General features: G+C 38.6%; 1 protein-coding gene across 43 annotated transcripts in view; it reads right to left on the bottom strand.

Annotated features, from left to right (window-relative positions):
• QTMAN (queuosine-tRNA mannosyltransferase) overlaps window positions 1–21,448 on the bottom strand; it is a 425,074-nt gene that overhangs the window by 14,438 nt on the left and 389,188 nt on the right. For 40 of the 43 annotated variants that reach the window (XM_081581735.1, XM_081581746.1, XM_081581770.1 and 37 more), the window contains one exon: window positions 13,884–13,993. The exons of the other annotated variants lie outside the window; for them this stretch is intronic. In XM_081581735.1, coding sequence (XP_081437861.1) covers window positions 13,884–13,993 — 110 coding nt within the window. The remainder of the gene's footprint in view (window positions 1–13,883; window positions 13,994–21,448) is intronic. 43 annotated transcript variants of the gene reach the window in all.

Here is a 21,448-nt window from a genome sequence, read left to right as displayed (position 1 = left end):
GAACTTCAAAGAAGAGAAGCAGCATATCTCTTTTAGAGGTTAGAGAAAGTGGTTTAGATGAGTCTTGGAAGACGGGTTGAGCTTGCACAGATAGATGAGGAGGAAAGGGCTCTAGGTAGTGACAAAGTGAGTTACCTTCAGGGAACATGGAATAAACTAGGCCACATCCCAGGATACTCATGGATAAGGACTGAAGAAAGGCTAGAAAGGTAGTTGAAACCACACTGAGAAATTCTGACCTATGAGGTTTATACTTATTTGATAAGGGCAGGATTTGAGAAGGTGAAATACATGGAAATCATCTTTAGGAAGTTGAAGTTAGCAAAAGCTTAAGGATGGAGCAGAGGGCAACTCTAGTCACCCCTTCTAGTCATCTAGAAGGATGTGACTGGCCTAGATCAGTGGTTCTTAACTGCCTGAGGTGGGACTTGGGGTTGCAAGTTGGAGACAGATATTGGAATGAGGAATAAAAATATGTTTTGAAAAAGCATAACTATTATACTCACTTTTTACAATTAAAACTTCAAAAACTGTCACTCCATGAAATCCCCATGGGGACAGGGATGTGTACCCATTTAAAAAGTTGATGCGCCCTAATCACTAACATTCTTTCTAGTTGTAACCTCTTTTGGATGACTTTATTTTGTGGACAAGTACTCTACGGCTGAAACAGGTGACATGGTTAATCAGTGTAAGAGCTGGAACCAGATCCTGAGCCTTCTAAACTCCAGGGCAGTGTTCATTCCACTGTACCATGTATCTGTGATGGTTTCCATTTTTCAAATGTAACAATTTAGGCAGGAGAGATACATCTGCAAAAACTCACTCTTTGGATCCAGATAGTCACTCCCTGTTGTGCTGCTTCCTGTCAGAGACTCCTGTTCTGATAGCCATTGCAGGAAACTTGAATTTGTAAAATACTCAGGCTCTCCACCAAAGTCCCTTATTGAGGCAAATTTTACTTTGACCATACCACACTCCAAATCATGACCATATATGACTATAGGAATTCAAAAAGATAAAACTCCAAAGCAACGTGTAGCAACCATATTCCAAGATTTCCTATCTGTCAATCCAAGTCATAGGTACATTTGCAGCTTTCAAAATTAGCATCTGTTTCTCATTTCCTATTGGTCTATCAATGTCTTGCCTTTTTCCCATTCATTATTTAATTAACTCATCTATTTCCTTGTGTCCTCCTCTGGTGTAGATTTCTCATAAATTTTAAGGACAGTTTATGAAAATTAAAGAATATTTTTCCTGAGTAATGTTTTCATAGCTATAACTTTTGAGAACAATTTCTTGAGACATGTTTTGGGAGCTGTATTCTAGGACATGTTATTTTCATGGTCTTCCCCCTTGGTAGGATGGATAAATGATTTTGCCTTGAGAATTGTATGGGATTTTCTGGTTTCCATATAAAAGATAGATATTCCACTTACAGAAGCCGCAGGACTAGAGTTCAAGCAGTTTTAAAGTTTAGGCCTGATGGAATGGTATGTCTGGGGGTGATCAGGGGAAAAAGTGATTCTCAGTGGCTATGCTGAGCAATGGGAGTAAGCTGTTACCAGTTACTTGTGTCTAGTAAGTCTAGTGAGTTTCCTGGGGTTTTCCAGGTGATGCTAGTGGTAAAGAACCCACCTGCCAATGCAGGAGATGTAAGAGATGCAGGTTCGATCCCTAGGTTGGGAATATCCCCTGGCAAAGGGAATGGCCACCCACTCCAGTATTCTTGCCTCCAGAATCTCATGGACAGAGGAGCCTGGGGGGCTACGGTCCACAGGATCGCACAGAGTTAGATACAACTGAAGCGATTTAGCTTACACACACAGTGAGTCTCCTGAGCATTTGTGAGGGAAATGCAGCTGCACAGTTCACAAACTTTTCCTGAAAAAGGAAAAGAAAGCCTCTCAAGAAGATTGAACAGGAACTTCACCTTTGTCTGGGGTATCGGTGGGAGGTGGGCAGGGGAGCTTGCCCCTCCAACTGGGAGTGTTGCTGACTCTGAAACCCAGGCAGCTGTTTCTGTCTAAGAAGTTGTGCTCTTCACCTGCAAAGTGTCTTCTGGTCAGTTACACCGCCGCCCTTTAGGGCAGCCGAGTGGCAACGGACTGTAGTGCACAGTGAAATGTGCTCAGAAAATAATGGAATGAAGAAGGGTGCTGGGAGCACCTTGGGAGGGAAGGAAAAGGGGAGACACAGGAGCAGAAGCACCACTGGAGTTGGGATTTTGCAAACAGAGAAAGGATATGCATGTGTCTATGTGCTGAGGGGCAGAGGAATTTCAACAATAAATAATACAAGGCATGGAAATGGGTAAGTGCACAGATGTACTCAGGAGATCCAAACTCCTGAGGGATTAGGTTGGGGTCAGAGTTCGAAGAACCTCATTTATTAACAGGAAATTTAAGTTCATCCCACAGCAAACATATGAGACGTGTTCTTATTCTTGTTATACTATTGTGATTCTCTTCTTGGATAGGCTGGGTTTAGAAAGAAGACCAATAACAGTAAGTGGATGAATCAAATACCAAAGTGTCCAGAGGCAAGAAGACCAATCTGAAGGTTTTGGAAGAATTAAGGTCCCGGAATATAACAGCGTGCATGCATGTGGCTCAGTGGCCAAGTTTTGTCAACTCTTTGCGACCCCATGGACTGTAGACTGCCCGGCTCCTCTGTCCATGGGATTTCCCAGGCAAGAATACTAGAGTGGGTTGCCATTTTCTTCTCCAGAATATAAGGGCAAAAACTGGGAAAGAGGCAGTAGAAACAAGGATGAGGCATGAGAATTACTTCCATGGGATGTTCTTTGATGTGAAATTACTGAGTCACACCAAGGGTATAGTAACTTATACAGCTCAGGAAACATAATTTGCATTGGCTTCACCGTACACACAGACATTTCCCCATTAGTCGGCTAGTCTATGTTAGGATACGCCTTTACTTTTATTGTTTTGGTCAATGTAACTGCTCTCTCATAAATTCTTCATATTTATACTTATTTCATTACTAGAAGAATTATAGTTTTTATTCCCCAAATTTGATTTAGCACTTATTTCTTCAGCTTATCACTACCTCTGCTGTTTATTAGTTGTATGAGTAAAAGGCCGAGCCTTATGCTTGGCACACAATAAGAGTTCAGTAAGTTATTATACTTTTACTGTTAATATTTGTGTTATCTTTTATCTGTAGCATATATTTAAAATATATAATTATTTACCCAAATATTTTGTTTTGTTAGTTTTAGTCTACAAACTTATTTATTTTATTCAATTTCTTGTTTTCACTTAAAAATATTATAAAGTTGGGATAAGCATATTAAATTTTGTTATATAAGCGTGGTGGATGTTAAATTTATATGCAAGCTGGGTTTATTTCTGAATTCTCTATTTTTATCCCTTTCTCTACCTTCATGTTTTTGAATCTGTAAAGTACTCTTTTAAAAGTTACCACTTCATATGTGTTCTGAATCTGGTAGGCTGTGTTTTCCTTCATTATTCCTTTGTAAGTGATTTCTTTGATATTCTTTTCGCTTATTTCTTTATTTTTTAGTAATTTTAGAAGTAGTCTGTGAAGATATATAAAGTGATATTTGGGCATCTTAACTGGAATCTTGTTACATTTATAAATTATCTTAAGAGATACTCTCATTTCTATCTATTCTTTCCTGTCAAGAGCATATACGCGTACAAGAGTGCTAAGCTGGTTCAGTTGTGTCCGACTGTTTGCGATCCTGTGGACTGTAACTACTGTACTCTGTCCATGGGATTCTCCAGGCAAGAATATGGGAGTGGGTTGCCATGTCCTCCTCCAGGGGAATTTCCCGACCCAAGGATTAAACCTCTGTCTCTTATGTCTCTTGCACCAGCAGGCCAGTTCTTTACCACTAGCACCACCTGTAAAGCCCCAGGAGCATATATGTCTATATTTATTTTAATCTTCCCTACTTTCCCATTATATTTTGCTGTCTTCAGCAAAGGACTGGGAGACAGTTTCAAATCAGATTCTTGGTAACTGACTTCACCAATCATATTCTTGGGGAATTAATGATATGCCTATTTCTAAGAATCGTAGGAAGGTGGCTCTGCCTATTTCTAAGAATCATATGAAGGTGGCTCTGTCTGCAGAAAATCTACCTCAGATTCATGTTATTTCAACATAAATAATTTCTCTCAGTTATAAACAGAGGGTGTTAGTGCTTATTTTACTAGCTAGTCACTAGATTGTTGTAAGGGTTATGAAATAATGTATTCAAAATTTATCTGAAAATGTTATAATACAAACAAGGACATGGTATCATAAAATGCAATTTTTAAAATGTTTTTGTTTCCCAGACATTAAGATTTTAGAGCAATGATATCTTCTCTTCTTGGTATTCACCATAATGGTGCCAGACCACAATAGGAACTCAGTTAATACTTCTATGTTCAGGGGAATGAATAGTGACAAATTTTGTTTAAAAAAAAAGAAAAAGGAATAGGTTTGGGGAAACATACAGTCTAGAGAGAACGAGTTTATTTAATCTTACTGGCACATTTATTTCATCTCCTATATAATCATATTACAATTCAACAGTGATCAATATATTAATAGTTTTCCTTCTGCTGGGTCCCCCCGTAGCAAAATTTTATACCTTTATATTAATGTGATGTAAGTTATTTGCGTTTCTATTATTTCCCCCTTAGTGTAGCTGCCCTGCTGAAAATGAGATCGTAGCTGGGAGCTGAATGAAAAGGGAGATGGGGGGGAGGGAGGGAATGTTACATAATTATCTGACATTTGACTCCAGAGCAAAGGATCAGGAATATGCCAAGATCACTGTAATAACCATTGTCATGCCAGATACTAAGCAGAAGCTTTCCACATACTGTTCTTAACCTCAAATTAAAGGTGAACTAGAAGGACTTCTGTCTGACAAAACTGTAGTTCAGGTTGTTACTTTTCTTGTAGTTTTTTCGCCTCCCCACTGCCCATAGCCAAAGCTAAAACTCCTCCCACAAAGTAGGGAAAGAAGAATCCTGATGTAAGGCTTTGGCTGTTCATAGAACAAAGTATTTGGTTTAGATTTATCATTTGTGAGAAATTATTAAGTATACAGACACATTCCATTGATTTGATATCTTAAGTATTTGCTGCTGCTTCTTTTCTTCTTCTTAAAACACACACATACACACACACACACACACACAATCATCTCAAGGGCTAATAATGTGACCTTGTCATGAGAACTGGCCAAAGCTAAAATATTTACATTGTGAAGCTTCCAGGCTCTTTGGTTCATTTGTAACATGGAGTCTTATGGATGCTTTATGTGGCAGAATGACCTTTCAATTTTTGGATTAAAAATAATTAAAATAATGGCAAGAACTTTTAAGGCTCAGCATCATTAATGTTCTCTTCAGATACAAAATGCATTAAAGACTCACTCCCTATATAAACTCTGAACAGAAGTACATGAGTCTTATAATAAAAACTGGACAGTATTAAGAGTTTAGAAAGTACTTTCCCCCAAATTATGTTACTGTGCCTGAAATCCTCACTATAACTCATAGGAGGTGAGATAGGGTGGGTGGTTATATTATCATAACTATTATTATAATTTCTCTTTCCCACCCATCTCCTCTTTTGTACTGTACAGATAGATTAACTGAGTTTAATCTAAAAAATGATAGGACCCAGTCCGAAACCTGACCTCCTGACTTGAATTCATAGAATCACAGTTTCTCAATTGTGGTACTACTGACATTTTAGGTTGGAGAATTCTTTGTGTGGGGACTGTCCTGTGCAGTTTAAGGGACTGTCCTGTGTCCTGGCCTCTACCCACTAGATGCCAGTAGCATCCTCCCTGCAACAGCTCTAAGAACCAAAAAATGTCTCTGGGCATTGCTAAATATCCCCTAGGGGTGGAGGGCAAAACCACTCCTGACTGACAGTATAAGCTTTTCAAAATGCCATCACCACAAGTGATAATTAACTCCATACCGACAAAGCCCCACTCGACTTTGTATGGACTCTGCTTAATGGGACACAGTTGCTAGATGTGCCTGCAGATACTAGCTGGGCTGTCTTCAGCAAGAAGACTACGAACAGTACTTTCATATTTATTAAAAGTTATTCATTCAACAGGGAAGATTCACCCAGATATCAGACCAAGACAGATACCTTGGATAGGCTTGATTTTACTCTATGATGCACCATAGATCATGATGCATATTAAAGAGGTATGGTGTCAACAGCACTTTGCATCAACTATTTCTGCTCTCCCCCATTCTGGGCTCAAAGCAGGATTGCATTTCCTGGCCCCCGTAGTATTGGGCAGTACCCTTCAACAAGTTCTGGCCAAAGATTTGAGTGGAACCCTTTGTCACTTTTGGGCTTCCCTGGTGGCTCTGTGGTAAAGAACCTGCCTGTCAATGCAAAAATCTTGGATTTGATTTCTGGGTTGGGAAGATCCCCTGGAGAAGGAAATGCAACCTACTCCAGTATTCTTGCCTGGGAAATTTCATGGATAGAGAAACCTGGCAGGCTACAGTCCATGGGGTCACAAAGAGTTAGACACAACTTGGTGGCTGAGCACGCACGCACACAATGTCATTTTTAGGCCAGAGCAGTAACCTGGTAATGAAAGAACCTCCCAGCTTTCTCTTCCACCCGGCACAGTAACAGGTAATTCTTGTGATGGTGAAGCCTTGGGTCTCTCTCTGTAAGTTTAGGTACCCAAGTGACCATACTAGTAGAAGACTACTGCTCACCTGCAATAAATACATAGAATGAATAAAAACATAAGTGTTAAGTGTTTTAAGCCATTGAGATTTTTAAGGCTGTTAGTTTAGCATAATTTAGCTTATTCTGACTGATGTAAGAGCTGAAATATGAGAACAGATTGAAAAATAGATTTAGGTTAAATCAAGGTCATTTATATGAAAACAGAAAATATAATATAAAACCATTTAGAGCTTCCTTAAGTCTTAGGGTTCCCTATTTTTATTCACTAATTCTCTAATGTTTGGAAATCATTTCAATAAAGGTTCTTATATACCTGATATGGTATGTAAACTACATTATTCTATTACATTAGACTTATTCTTCATTCATTCAAATAGTATTTATTGAACAGTAAATATATGCCAAGTATTATTTGGAATATCTTTCCACTTCATATTGTTTTTGACACCTTTCTTGTGATGAAGACAGATGGCAGAAAGAAGAGGGAGTTCACTTTAATGTCTAAGGAGTGATATATTTAGGAAATGAATCTGAGGCTTTGTGGGGGTTGTTTGTTTGTTTTTAAACTTTCCATTTGCATAGAAATTATTAGAGAAAATGGAAATGATTTCATATGTGTAGCCAGGAGTTTTCCACCATTATCACCTTCTGCTTTCTTACCTGTAAAATTGGGATGATTTTGTGGTTTCCACTTAGAGGATAATGGCAGAGAGGTGGACTGACAAGTTTTGAATTGTGGATTGAAAAATGGATGGATGTGTGATTTCAGGCAAGTGACTTAACCTCTCTGTTTCTTACTTTTTTCAGCTGTAAAATGATACAACAGAGCTTAATTTACAGGGCTATTGTGCATTTGAATCAGTTCTAATGAGGTGGATGAAACAGGAGCCTGTTATACAGAGTGAAGAAAGTCAGAAAGACAAACACCAATACAGTGTATTAACACATATACATGGAATTTAGAAAGATGGTAACAATGACCCTATATGCGAGACAGCAAAAGAGACACAGAGATAAAGAACAGACTTTTGGACTCTGTGGGAAAGGCAACGGTGGGATGATTTGAGAGAATAGCATTGAAACATGTATATTACCATACGTGAAATAGATTGCCAGTCCAGGTTTGATGCATGAGACAGGGAACTCAGGGCAGGTGCACTGGGACAGCCCTGAGGGATGGGGAGGGAGGTGGGAAGGGGGGTTCAGGATGGGTGACACATGTACACCCATGGCTGATTCATGTCAATGTATGGCAAAAACCACTACAATATTGTAAAGTAATTAGCCTCCAATTAAAATAAATTAATTAATTAAAAGGAAAAAAAGAAGGCAATGCACAAGGGGCTTCAAACAGTACCTGGCATGTCCTAAGTGCTCTAGGAACTGATAAATAAAGCACTGGAGTTGGACTACTTCTGTGATGCAAACATCACAAAAGATGTTTTGCTTTATTCACCATTTCAGCCTAAACATCTCGTTTAGTACTTGGCATAAAACATACAAAACAGGGGCTTCCCTGGTGGTCAGTCCAGTGCTTAAGAATCCGCTTTCCAATTCAGGGCATGTGGGTTCAATCCCTGGTCAGGGAACTAATATCCCACATTCCTTGGGACAACTAAGCCTGAACACCACAACTAGAGAAGTCGGTGTGCTGCAACTACCGAACCCGCATGCTCTGGAGCCTGTGCTCCACAACTAGAGAAGCTCCCGTGTACCACAACTAGAGAAAGTCTGTGTGCTGCAACAAAGACCCAGCACAGCTAAAATTAAAAACAAAACAAAACAGAAAAACATTTATTGAACACATATAGAAGTGAGTAGGGATGAGGGGACTGACTCTTACGTTCTACTCTTAACCTTGCAACTATCTACTACTGCCTGTCTCACACACTGTGTTCAGCTCTAAGCACTTGGAATAGTCACTGTCCTAGGTCATGCTCCTCTTTTGTAAGATGAAAGGATGATACAAAAGAGCTATAAACTATGTAGCCATAAATGAACTAGAATCAATAATCTTACTCTAACAAACTTTTCAGAATAAAGGATGATAAAAACCTTGCAACAACATAATTTGAAAACAACAATATGAAAACTCTACAAAATTGCTCTATTGTGGTTTTAATATTTTCAAAAGAAATTTAAAAGAGATTGCTGCATCAAAAAGGGCAGTAAAACTCATTGGCGCTAATGCCATCGCTCAGAGATATGTTACCTTTTCCTACAAGCTCTGTGGAGAGGGAAGGAGAAAGAAGTTGAATAAAGAGTAATTAATGTACAAACTTTCAAGTAGAGTAAGAATAAGTCCTGGAGATCAAAAGAATAGCAGAGTGGGGACTTCCCTGGAGGTCCAGGGCTTAAGACTCTGTTTCCATTGTAGGGGGTGCAGGTTTGATCCCTGGTTGGGAACTAAGACCCCACATGCCCCATGGCCAAAAAAACCCCCAAACAAACTCTATGTGTGGTGATAATTACACAATTCTGTAAATATACCAAAAATCACTGAAATGTGCAAGTAAAGCAAGTGGATTGTATGGTATGTATATTATAATGCAATAAAAAAAATTTTTTTTAAAGTACAGCATAGTCATTATAGTCAACAACACTGTATTATATACTTTGAAATTGCTTGAAGACTAGATTTTACATATTCTTATCACAAAAAAGAGATAATTATGTGATGTGAGAGAGGCCTTAGCTAGAACTACACTGATGATCATGTTGCAATGTGTAAATGTATCAAATTATCACACTGTACATGTTAAATGTATACAATGTTAAATGTAAATCATACCTCAAGGAAAAAAAGAGTAATTAATGGCCCTGCGGTCATGTATTAAACCTGTCTTGGTTTTGCTTGTGAAAGACAAAACTTGACCCACAAACAGTATAATCAAAGTGATTTAAATTTTCAAAGACTCAGTTTTTCCATCTATCAAACGAGATAATAATACATACTCCACTGGGATTATCATGAGCATTACATGAAATAACGCAGCAAAGAACCAAGCAAGTAGCAAATATCTGCTTCTATTCTGTCAACAGGAGCAATGAACAGGGTAATAATAACTATTTTTGCAATTATTTACAAGAAAGCCACTTCCTCACAAATGTTAACAGTGTCCAGAGTTATTCTTCTGGAGGATAGTGCATAGTTTCAATAGAGAGAAGTTGGTGTTAAAGTATGGGTTTTAGATATGCTAATAGAGCACCTGGAAGAGGCAGCGGGCAAAGAAATGTATACCTGCTTTTGTTGTTGCTGTTTAGTCACTAAGTCCTGTCTGACTCTTTGTGGCTCCTCTATACCTGCCAGGTAACCCTTTGTGTGAAGTGCTAGATGGTGAGTTGGGGGAAAAAATATTTAGAGAAACACTTCGGTCAGAAAACAAGAAAATGTAAATGTAGCATAACACAGTGGTTAACAATACTACATAGTTATGTGACCTCACTTAATGTCTCTGTACCTGTTTCCCCCACTAAGAAAAATGGAGATAGTAATGCTGAACAAGACTGCTAAGAGGTTAAAGATGTAACATTTATAAATGGCTTAGAACAATGCCTGAAATACACCGACTGCTATATTAGCGCTTGTCAAGCCTGAACAGTGATACAAACAGCTGAAGTTACACGAAATGTCCTGTTAGGAAACCTTTGGAGTAAAGACTGGCAATGTGGCCATCTAGGAGCACAACCTGGAAAGCCATCAGACTCATTCATCAAGCCAACAACCCGCGCTCTTCCCATGCACAAGGTGAAGTGCTGCAGCCTTAAAGAGCTGATTCATGTTTGACATGACAGATGGGCCAGAGGCGAAGGCAGAAGGGAGTACCAGTTGAGACTGGGAATAACAGAAGTGTGTGATTGGTAACAGGACTCTTCCTATGGTCTTCCACAGCATCCCATAGTGATTCACAGCATCCTAGGTATGTGTTGATTATATGGAAGTGTCTCCCCAAGGCAGGGCTCCCTGAGGTGCAGGCTGCATCCTGTTCACTGTGAAATCCCTCTTCCAAGGTGCTCAATAAGTATTTGTTGAGGCCAGGCCAAAGTGAGTAAGAGATTGAGCCTGTAATTACTGAGCACTCAGTTCTCAGGCCCCTAATTGCTCCCCATCCCACTTTCAATCCCCCTGGTGCTGCTCTAAATTGCTAAATGGGTGGGAAGGGAGAGCTGTGATTCCAGAACCATGGGCTTTTGAGGAAAAACCTAGTCTTCTTTGTAGTGGTGGCTTAAAATTACCCAACAGTGAAGCTGGCTGAGAAGCCCTCTGCTTAGGGGTATTCTCCAGCCTCTTTCCTCAGTTCATCCACAAACACCTCAACACTGGCACAAACGAGACTGAAATCACCAGCTTTGCAAATAAGCTGATTTTTCTTCTTCCTTCTTTCTCAACAGCCATCCATCTACCAAATTATTTTCCATGTTTTCCTTGAGAATCTCTCTCTCCTACAGCCCTCTCACTAATCTTTCTGCCACCAACCACCACACTGATGCTGAAGCGGAAGCTCCAATACTTTGGCCACCTGTTGTGAAGAGCTGACTCTTTGGAAAAGACCCTGATGCTGGGAAAGATTGAGGGCAGGAGAAGGGGACGACAGAGAATGAGATGGTTGGATGACATCACTGACTCAATGGACATGATTTTGAGCAAACTCCAGGAAATAGCAGAAGACAGGGAAGTCTGGCGTGCTGCAGTCCATAGGGTCACAAACAGTCAGACATGACTTAGCGACTGAACAAAAACAAACCACCTCACAGAATCCATGCTTGGACGACTCTGCAGTCTTACTGTGATTCTGCCTACATATCACTGCAACAGAAATCTTCCTAAAATATAGGTTTCATCATATCTCTTTCTAGTTCAAGACCAAGGCTCCCTATTTTTTACCTTTACCTATCCTACTTTGCAGATCCTCCATACTTTGGCTCTACCCTGTCTATGTATTACTTACTTATTAACTTTTGTATGCAGAATCTTCTATTCTGCTTAGGGGTCTCATGGCACTAATCCCTGAAATTGTTCTCTCATTTCAGTATAATATCTGTAATATTTGTTTCTCCATGCTTTTCCCATGTTGTTTCCCCTTTTGGGATATCCTAATCCTCTGGCTATTCAAGTGCTGCTGCTGCTGCTGCTAAGTCGCTTAAGTCGTGTCTGACTCTGTGCGACCCCATAGACGGCAGCCCACCAGGCTCCGCCATCCCTGGGATTCTCCAGGCAAGAATACTGGAGTGGGTTGACATTTCCTTCTCCAGTGCATGAAAGGGAAAAGTGAAAGTGAAGTCGCTCAGTCGTGTCCGACTCGTGTCCGACTTTTAGCGACCCCATGGAATGAAGCCTGCCAGGCTCCTCCGTCCATGGGATTTTCCAGGCAAAAGAGTACTGGAGTGGGGTGCCATTGCCTTCTCTGATTCAAGTGCTAGCCCTTCAATTAACAGTCTACTCTAAGCCACATGTGTCAGTACTCATGTATAAGTATATTATCCTGTGTTTCCCTTCCTGTTGCCTCTGCTTAGGCAAAACTGTTCCTTCTTTAAGAAAACTATAAGTTGTTTGAAGGCAGGAAGTTCACAGTATTTTTACCTGTTTACCCAACAAACATTCACTGTGTTCCAGCCTTGTTTCAGGCACTGCACTAGGCTTTGAGGAACAGTGATGAATGAGATAGTCACAACCCTTGTCTACCCAGCACCTATGTTCTACTCTGTGTGTGTGAGTGTGGCAGTGAGATAAGAAATTTCACATAATTATATGATTAGAAACTAAGGAAAGTATCATAAGGTAAAAGTATAGGGTGCCATGAGACCATGATAAAACTTCACATTGAAAGAAAATACACCTGAGCTGAGATCAAATGAATAACATACAAATAGGCAAATGTCCAGAGGTTCAAAGACGCTTGGAACCTTAGAGGAACTAAAAAGAGGCTGGTGTCCACAAGTGCAGGGGGCAGAGGATGAGCATATCAGATGAGGCTACTGAGGTACAAGCTGGGTGTACTTCCTCACATCATACCAGAATCACAAAGTACTGGCTAAGTGAGGGTAACGTTTACATGGTCCTTAAAAGAAATAGCAACCCACCCCAGTATTCTTGCCTGGAAAATCCCATGGATGGAGGAGCCTGGTGGGCTACAGTTCACTGGATGGCAAAGAGTTGGACACGACTGAGTGACTAACACTTTAAGAGTCATAGAGCATGATGATAGAGGCCATTTCTGAACTTTTCTTGTCTGCATACTTGGGGTTTGGGCTTTCCGGGTGGATCAGTAGTAAAGAATCTGCCTGCCAACGCAGGAGATGCAGGTTCCATCCCTGAGTTGGAAAGATCCCCTGGAGAAGGAAATGGCAACTCACTCCAGTATTCCTACCCGGGAAATTCCATGCACAGAGGAACATGGCGGGGTACAGTCCACGGAGTCGCAAAGAGTCAGACAAGACTTAGCAACTGAGAACACACTCATGCATACTTGGAGTTTACAAAAAAAGCTGAATATCCAAAACTTAAAAAATATGAACATTTAAGAGCTTAGAATGGTGGTCAAGGGATTCCCATCTTACTGACACAGACATGCCCAGTGAGGATTCAGGGTGAAGGAAATGGTTCAGAAGAAGCTCCCTATGGCATAAGGGATGAGAAGGCTTGATGCTAGCAGCTTCAGATTTCTGTTTGCTTTCTCAAGTTCAATTAAAAAAGCACGGACCAATGACAACTATGATATGTATCTATTCCGCTTTACAAGTTTGATGCCAAAATGCTTTACACAGGCCACCTAACAGATGGTAATGTATTTCAGCCATTACCAGAGAGAGTAGGATTCAAACTAGTGACCCCAGAGGTGAGAGGCTGTATATCCAATTACAAATTCCCACTTTCCTTAACTGTTAAGATGCCTAAAGCAATATATTTTATTTACATCAAGATGCATTGTATAAACTATATTTGATAAAAGAGATGACTTCACGTTCTCAACTTAAATCAAAGAATGCTTACTTAAGTATTTTTTTAATTGAATCACACTTTAATGCCATCGTATAATCTTTTGGTTAACAGTGCTCATCTTGATTATTCTAACAAAGGGAAACATGGAAATTAATACTTAAGTTGTAGAGCTCATGTCATCTATAAAAATACACACTAGAAAATACAAGAGAGATACCTGGGACATCTGTGAAGGTTTCTCCAAGGACAGATACGTGGAAATTGAATCCTAAGTCCTTAAGATGCATCAATACCTTAAAAAAACTCTCTGGATCTTTATCATGCTCCCTGGAAATAAAAACACAAAATATAACTTGTCATATCTTAGGGCATGTATTAGGAAAAGTGTTTTCACTTCTTATAGGCTCAATTCCTCTTCTGGCCTACTGTTAGGAGAGCCTCTGGCCAGAGATCTTCCCCCACCCTTATACTGTAGCATTATCGTTGTGTGTGTTCATGAATCTAACTTTGCCAGGCTCCTCTGTCCATGGGATTCTCCAGTCAAGAATACTGGAGTGGGTAGCCAACTTCTTCTCCAGGGATCTACCCAACCCAGGGATTGAACCTGGGTCTCTTGCATTGCAGAGAGATTCTTTACCATCTGAACCACCAGGGAACCCCTAACTTCTCTATCATAGATCGAAATTCAGTCCTATCAAAGTCTTAAGGCTCTGCAGCTTTTTATTAAGGGAGAAATTTATCGTGTTTTTCACATTTTGGGGTTAGAACATAGAAAGTCTAGGCTTCCTGGGTGGCTTACCGGTAAAGAATCTGTGATGCAGAAAACACCACGGGTTTGATCCCTGGGTTGGGAAGATCCCTTGGAGGAGGGCATGGCAACCCATTCCAGTATTCTTGCCTTGGAGAATCCCAAGGACAGAGGAGCCTGGCAGGCTACAGTCCATAGGGTCGCACAGAATCTGACATGACTTAAGTGACCGAGCATGCATGCATAGAAAGGCTAGCGTATTTTCCTTTCTCCTAAAATGGTTAATTTCTCACTTAACACAGGTTTTTAACAAAAGAAAAGATCAGTCTTCAAACAACAATTCTCTACTGATCATGAGAATGTACCAGAGATGCTTTTCATTTCCATAAGTCTGAATACTTCCCTCTCACATTTACTGAGACTCCTCTTTGTGTCCACGAGGAACACACAATTTAGGGAGTGAGATTACAGACTCTCTCACTAATCTCTCATTTTAAATAATTGAATGGAGAATTATAAATACATCAAAAAGGGGTAGGCCTGAGTCTAAGTCTGCTGAGTATTAACTTAGGAGTGGAGGTTAGTCAACACATAAAAGAATAGTAATAAAGATAATTCTTTCATTTAGTAGGAGCTTTGAAAAACATGGATTATTTTTGTTTGTTTAGCTTGTCATTCTTCTTTGTAATGACAGAATGAGAGGCTAAAGGACACTAAAATTAAAAAAAAATTCACCAATTCAAAAAATCACACTAAAATGGAATGAGTTATTTTTTACATTCTAAGGTATGAATATTTCAGTATTTCTTGCAGTTAATTACACTGTTTTAAATTATCTTATTTCAGACAGATGTGGACCAGATGTCTTCAAAATATTTGCTTTTTTATTTATAATTCAGAATTTAAACTTATTTTTTATATTACAGAGGAATAGTTATATATCAGCAATTGAATTTCTCATTTACCAACTAATTATGTAAAATAAATCTGTAAATTGATCAAACTGCTATATGAAATATGAAAATTACATCATTCAAGAAATCTCATGAAAAATGACATCTGCAACCCTAAATGTGTTAATTCACAATTCAGTCAATATTTTCAGTATCAAGAATTAAAACAAATGCATCTTCTGATTAACATTTTAAAACAGCATTTATAATCTCCTGGAATTGTAAGATCTTATAGAATTAGAGTTCTGTAACAATTTATTTTAAGCTCTATATCTCTCAGTTTGATTTGCTTCAAATAATAAAGAAAGCAGTGGTAAAATGTTCATTGCTTTTTAAGATGACAGGTATTACATACATGTACTATTGGGAAGTTTTGGGGGTAATTTTCATATAGTCTACTGCTATGGGCAAGAACAAAATTTTAAATAGTTTAAAGAATACCCCATATGCTATCTTCAACCACATCAATCAAATAGCTGCCACCTAATCTGTAACATAGGTTATTTCACTCTGATGCTCTTGGAAATACTTAGATGAAAAGAATGGAAACAATATAACATATTTTAAAGAGGGAGAAACACTACAAGGAAATCTAGCCACTTGATTCTCTAAATTTTTCATTGTGAGTTCCAAAAATTTTGGCTATGGTTCCTTAGGAGAATATCTATTCTAAATATTTTCTGCTGCTTGTTTGTTTGTTTTGTATTAAAATAAAAGTAGATGCAGTTTGGGATTGGAAGGATGTTTAATTGGGTAGAAGCTGTAGTTCTTAAAAAATTCCAATGTGAATATTTTCAAAGAAGTAGGTTCCACGACCTATATTCTCAGTGTTTCTATACAAGATAAATGCATGACAATCCTACTGTATTCTTAAGATATTTTTTAAAGGTGGACAAAAGCTTTCATATTCAATAGTCACTTTGCATAAGAACACAAAAGAGATTTATATAGATCCCCTCTCTTTCTGTTTAAACTATAATATATTGATGAATGTAAGGTGAGATTTTTCTTCTGCATAATTATCCCTCAGAAAAAGAGGCATTTTATCTAAAGTCCTTATAAAGTCTCTCATAATACCAGGCACTCTCTCACTTTATTTTTTACAAAGTACAGTTTAAGGAAATTGCCTTAAACCTAGGACACCAATTGATGAGAATTTTCAATAGTTTTAGCAGTCTTGATGGGACTTGATGGGACTGGTGAAAAACAGAAGTCAAGGAATTTAATACAGAGTTAGTAATTATTTGGGGAGACATGACCTAATAATTCAAAGTACTATTGAAAACAGGTATTTTAAAGATCACTAAAAAAAAGTAACAGAGTAAGTAGTTACCAGAGACCATGAGTAGTAAGTGGGTTTTTAAGCTGGAGAAAAGATTTCCAGGGATGGCATCATACAGTCTCACAATCTTGTACCCTAAAACCACTTAGACTAAATTCCAGATGACAGGTGGTGGAAACATGCCTGCTGCTTAAAAGGTGGTACATTTCTGATGTCAAGAATGCATGGGAGAGGGGAGCTGAACTAAAACTGCTTCGTGAACTATAAGGTTGAGAAAAGAGAAATACTTGTAAAAATATGCTATGTGTGATATGTGTTTTAAAGTATTATTTATGTCTAAATTAGTGCATTACATATTATAAGTAGACACTTGACTATTTTCATCTGTGTCTTTTTCAGTTTACATAGTCAATTCAGCTGAAAAGTTTTCTCAGTCTTCTCTAGACAAATGAGAAGTTGCCTACTATTCAGAGAATCATTAAAGATGTGAACGGATATTTAACTACGCCCATGTAGCAAGGCCTGGATATATCAATGGCAGATCTCAATATATTCTGTCAAGAGAGGAACTCATTGCAGATATCCAATGAATTATCCATGGATCTTATCCTAGCATCCATGATATAAATGAACCCATTTAGTAGAATATGTGAATCTGTCTCAAATTCTTTTCTAAGAAATCTAATGTGAAATTCTCATACTTATGATTTTAGCATAAGGCATGAAATATAGGATGGAGGATTTAAAAATAATATTTTAAGGGCCTCCTTTTGTGAACAGCTGTCAAGATTAAACACACTTTTATAATATAGTCAATTCTCTATAACCACATTTGTAGACTATGGATTCCTAAACACTCTTCTGCTCTTATCTACTGTTGCTAGTAATATAAATTGCAACAATATTTTAGAGGACAATTTGGTAATGTACATAATAAGCCTTGAATTGTACATAACTCTTGCCACAGTAATTCCAATTCTAATTCCAATTAGAAAAGTTACTCTCTGAAATAAAGAGGTGCATAGAAATTCAGTCAAGGTAAGTTTTTTAACAGCATTGTTTATAATGGCAATGATCTGTAAATAACCTAATGGGATGATAAAGAAATATATTTTGACACATACATATGATACAATACCATGCAGCCATGAAAAATAATTTTGCAGAAGTATATTTTTTGACATGGAAAATACTGTTAAGTAAAAGGGAGGTGATAGAGTACTAAGTAAATTATACTGAAATGTTAATAGGGTTTATGTGTAGGGGATATATTATAAATGTCTTTTTTTTTTTTACTTGTTTTCTATCATTCCTTTAATAAATCTTTTTTATATAAATCATTTTAAAGCTTTAAGGAATCACCTCTCTCTAAGATTCTGCCATACAATTGTATTCATCAAGGTTTTTGTCTAACTCTGTAGCATTTTCAGTATTTATAGTGGCACATTTACTCATTGCCTGTGACACTTCCATATTTGACAGCTGCCCATCAAGTTAACTTGATTCATCATAAAACATTCTAGAAGATGAGTCAGAGTCCAAGTCTCCCAACAATTCCCACATTCTTGACTAGGTAAGAAGGAAACAGTCTGGCTGGGAATGCATTCCTCCACAGCCCAACTATGGCAGAAGAGACCAGCACAGAATATTTCAGGCTTACTGGAAGCAGCAGATATAGCAAGAACAGCTTTTATTCCCAAATATTATTCAGAACATTTGAAAAGCATAAACTGTTTCCATGTGTTTTTTCTTCCTATATCTGTTCTCTCTCTGTCGCCTTTCCCATTTAGTTTTTTTAGAGCTAAATTTCTTCTTATTCTTAACATTCATTCAGTAAATATTTATTGAGGATTGCTAAGTTCTCCATACTTGTCACTTATACTCAACTGTTACCCTTTCCTGTTTTCCCACATAACATTATACTTATTGAATGCAATCACTTTGATCTAGTTCCTTGCCTTGCCTGGGCAGAAACCTGGCTCTTTTCAGATGCCATAGCTTTCCCATATCATTCTGGATTGATAGGTCCATGAGGAAAAGATTTTAAATGATGCCTGCTTTGTTTACTACTAAGTACCTAGTGCCTTGCTAGTGGAAGACATTCCTTGTATGTATCAATATTCAGTTCTGGGCACACAGAAGACTCCATGTTCATCCCCTTGAAGTAGCAGAGGCTACAGGACTAGTTCTGACCAATGGATTGCCAGCTAAGTAATGTGTGTCACTTCCAGACAGAAATTTCTAAGAGCAATTCTGGACAGCACTTTCTCTGTTGTAGTGATCTTTGAAGAGGTCTTATATCAAGACAGTTAGGATAAAAGACTGAAGTGATCTGGATTGCTACATGGAGAAGAGATGCCCAATAAGGCCATCTAAATAAACAGCAGACTTTGAGTTAGTGGGTGAATTAAACTTCTGTTGTGTTTAAGCAACTGATATTAAGGGGTCTTTATTACTTCAGTATAAGGTGGCCTATGCTAATACATTATCTGTGGCATAAAACTAACTGCTCTAAAAATATCTGTTGAATGAATAAAGGTGTAGGAAAAATGATTTACATTTATAGAGCTCCTGCTATGTTCAGGGTCCAACACTAGGCACCTGATCATAACCTTAAAGCTTCTCAACCAAGTGGTCATACAAATATAACTATTCCTTCACTCATGATCACACAGAAGAAATTGCATCTGCATTTGAAATCATGTCAAATTACTCTAAAGTCATATTCTTTTTTCTGTACTGTTTTTGACTTCTTCCTTTCTTTCTACATATAATGAGAAGAAAAAGAGAGCTGGTATCTTCAGTCCATGGTTTTGTTTACAGATCATCAAGCGATGAACAATTCTTAGATTGCTACTTGAAGTTAAAACCCACTGGATAAGATGTGGCAGTAAGAATATGGGGAAGTAACATGGGATTGTATGATCTCTCCAACATCATGATTTCAAATTTCTTCATCTTTTCTTATACCCTCCATCTTTGCTTCCTTGTTATGAAGTACCATGTTACTTTCAAATTCAGTGATGCGTTCCTTATTCCAAAACATAAGGCTTCTGTCGATCACCCTGTGCTAGTTGTTATGATCACTTACCTCTCTATTATCCTTCTATTATCCCTCTATATATCTGGAAACAATGATCAGTTTTGGTTTCCTGCCACAGGTGCTGCTTCTGCTTTTAAAATGGTGCTTTGGAAAGAATTCAACAGTCTTGTGAGGCATCAACTCCTCAACCTCTCCCTCCATCTGACACTATCAGGGCCTTCCTTTCTCTAACTCCACCGGCCCTTTCCACCATCAGTTAGTTACAGGTGACTAGAGCCAAGAATATTCACCATGGCTTCCTCTGAATGTTATTCATACTGCATTCTGCCCTTTACTTTCAGAGCGAGAATGAAGGGTCCATTTCGGAGAGACGTGGCTCTGCCACTCACCAGAGACATGACTATTTATTTGTATGTTGTATAAACTCTCATAGCCTCAGTTTTTTCATCTTTAGAATGGGGTAAAAATAATATCTACATTTAAAATGTTGTTAGGGATGAAGTGCCTGGTACCTCAGTACCAGATGAAGTGCAGGTACACAATAAACTCTCATTCTTTTCATCTTTGGTATTTGTGGCATTTGAATATTTTAGAAATGTTAACCAATTTAATCCATCTCCCTTCCACCCCAACATATTCAAGAAAATAAGATGGTTTATGTTCATTACTTTGAGGTATGACCCAGGGGAAAGCCTCCTAATCCCCACAAAAAAGAGAGAGTCTTCTTGGCTGGTCACAGGAGCAAAAGCCTTTGCAGAAACGGTAAGGGCTTCAGACAGGTACAAGTATATAAGCAAAATGCCATGTGAATGGAGCATATACCCTCCTGCACCATGTCAGTGTTCCACCTCTAGACAAGAAAAACAGAGGACTAATGGGGCAGACTCGAGGAGAACAGAAGTGTGAGAGTCCTTGAGCCGTGCACCCCACTTCCTGGGTGAGGCAGAAGCATGACTCCAGAGAGTGAATGTCTGAGGGTGGGCACACAGTACTGGGGACATTTGTGAGAGATTATTGAGCCATGCAGGCATAAACTTGGAGCCAGGATTTCCTTGAATGTCATGGAAAAATCACAGAGCTACTGACAGACTGATAGAAGCAAGGGATCCCTCAGCAGTGGCCTAAGAGGAATAAGGACCAGGAAAATGGAAGACAGACAGTCTTAATGGCTTGAGCTTTCCATCACCATATTGAAATGGGCCATTGTACAGAAATTAAGTCACAGAAAAATTAAATTCTAATTTATGCATATCAGGGTTTCAAGCCATCTGCACATTCATATTCTCATCTTTCCTTTTAAGAGCAGAGGCAGAGATGTTTGCCTTTCCAAATTCAAAGTCTGTTAGAGCTCTAGATGTTCTACCTTGTATCTTCTTGAGAAATCTGTGTTCTCATGGTCAGTTTCCTTTCCTGAAGCCTGTGATCCTATTCTTTCCCTCACGATTTCTTCATGTGTATCTTGGGCATTTTTGAGTTACCCTTTTGACCTGACACCATTTATCGACAACAATAGTTCCAACAATATACTCCTTCTAGGTGAATTTTCACAGATCCTTTCATCTTAGGATATTAGCTGTATCCTCCTTTCCTACCTCCTGGGTCTTTTCCTACATCTTCACTCCCATTCTTTCATTCTCTTAGATGAAAATGCTCTCCAACAATACTAATACCCACCTGTGTCCCCCTTCATTCTCATTTCATATTTCCTCCTACATTTGATACCACTGACTTCCTTAGAAGCAATCCTTGTTTGGTT

This window comes from Giraffa tippelskirchi, chromosome 3 (genome assembly GCF_054371585.1).
Source record: "Giraffa tippelskirchi isolate mGirTip1 chromosome 3, T2T-mGirTip1v1.2.pri, whole genome shotgun sequence".
In the NCBI taxonomy this organism is placed as follows: domain Eukaryota; kingdom Metazoa; phylum Chordata; class Mammalia; order Artiodactyla; family Giraffidae; genus Giraffa; species Giraffa tippelskirchi.
The sequence above is the reverse complement of the archived record's forward strand: the minus strand, read 5'-3'. Positions and strand labels throughout refer to the sequence as shown.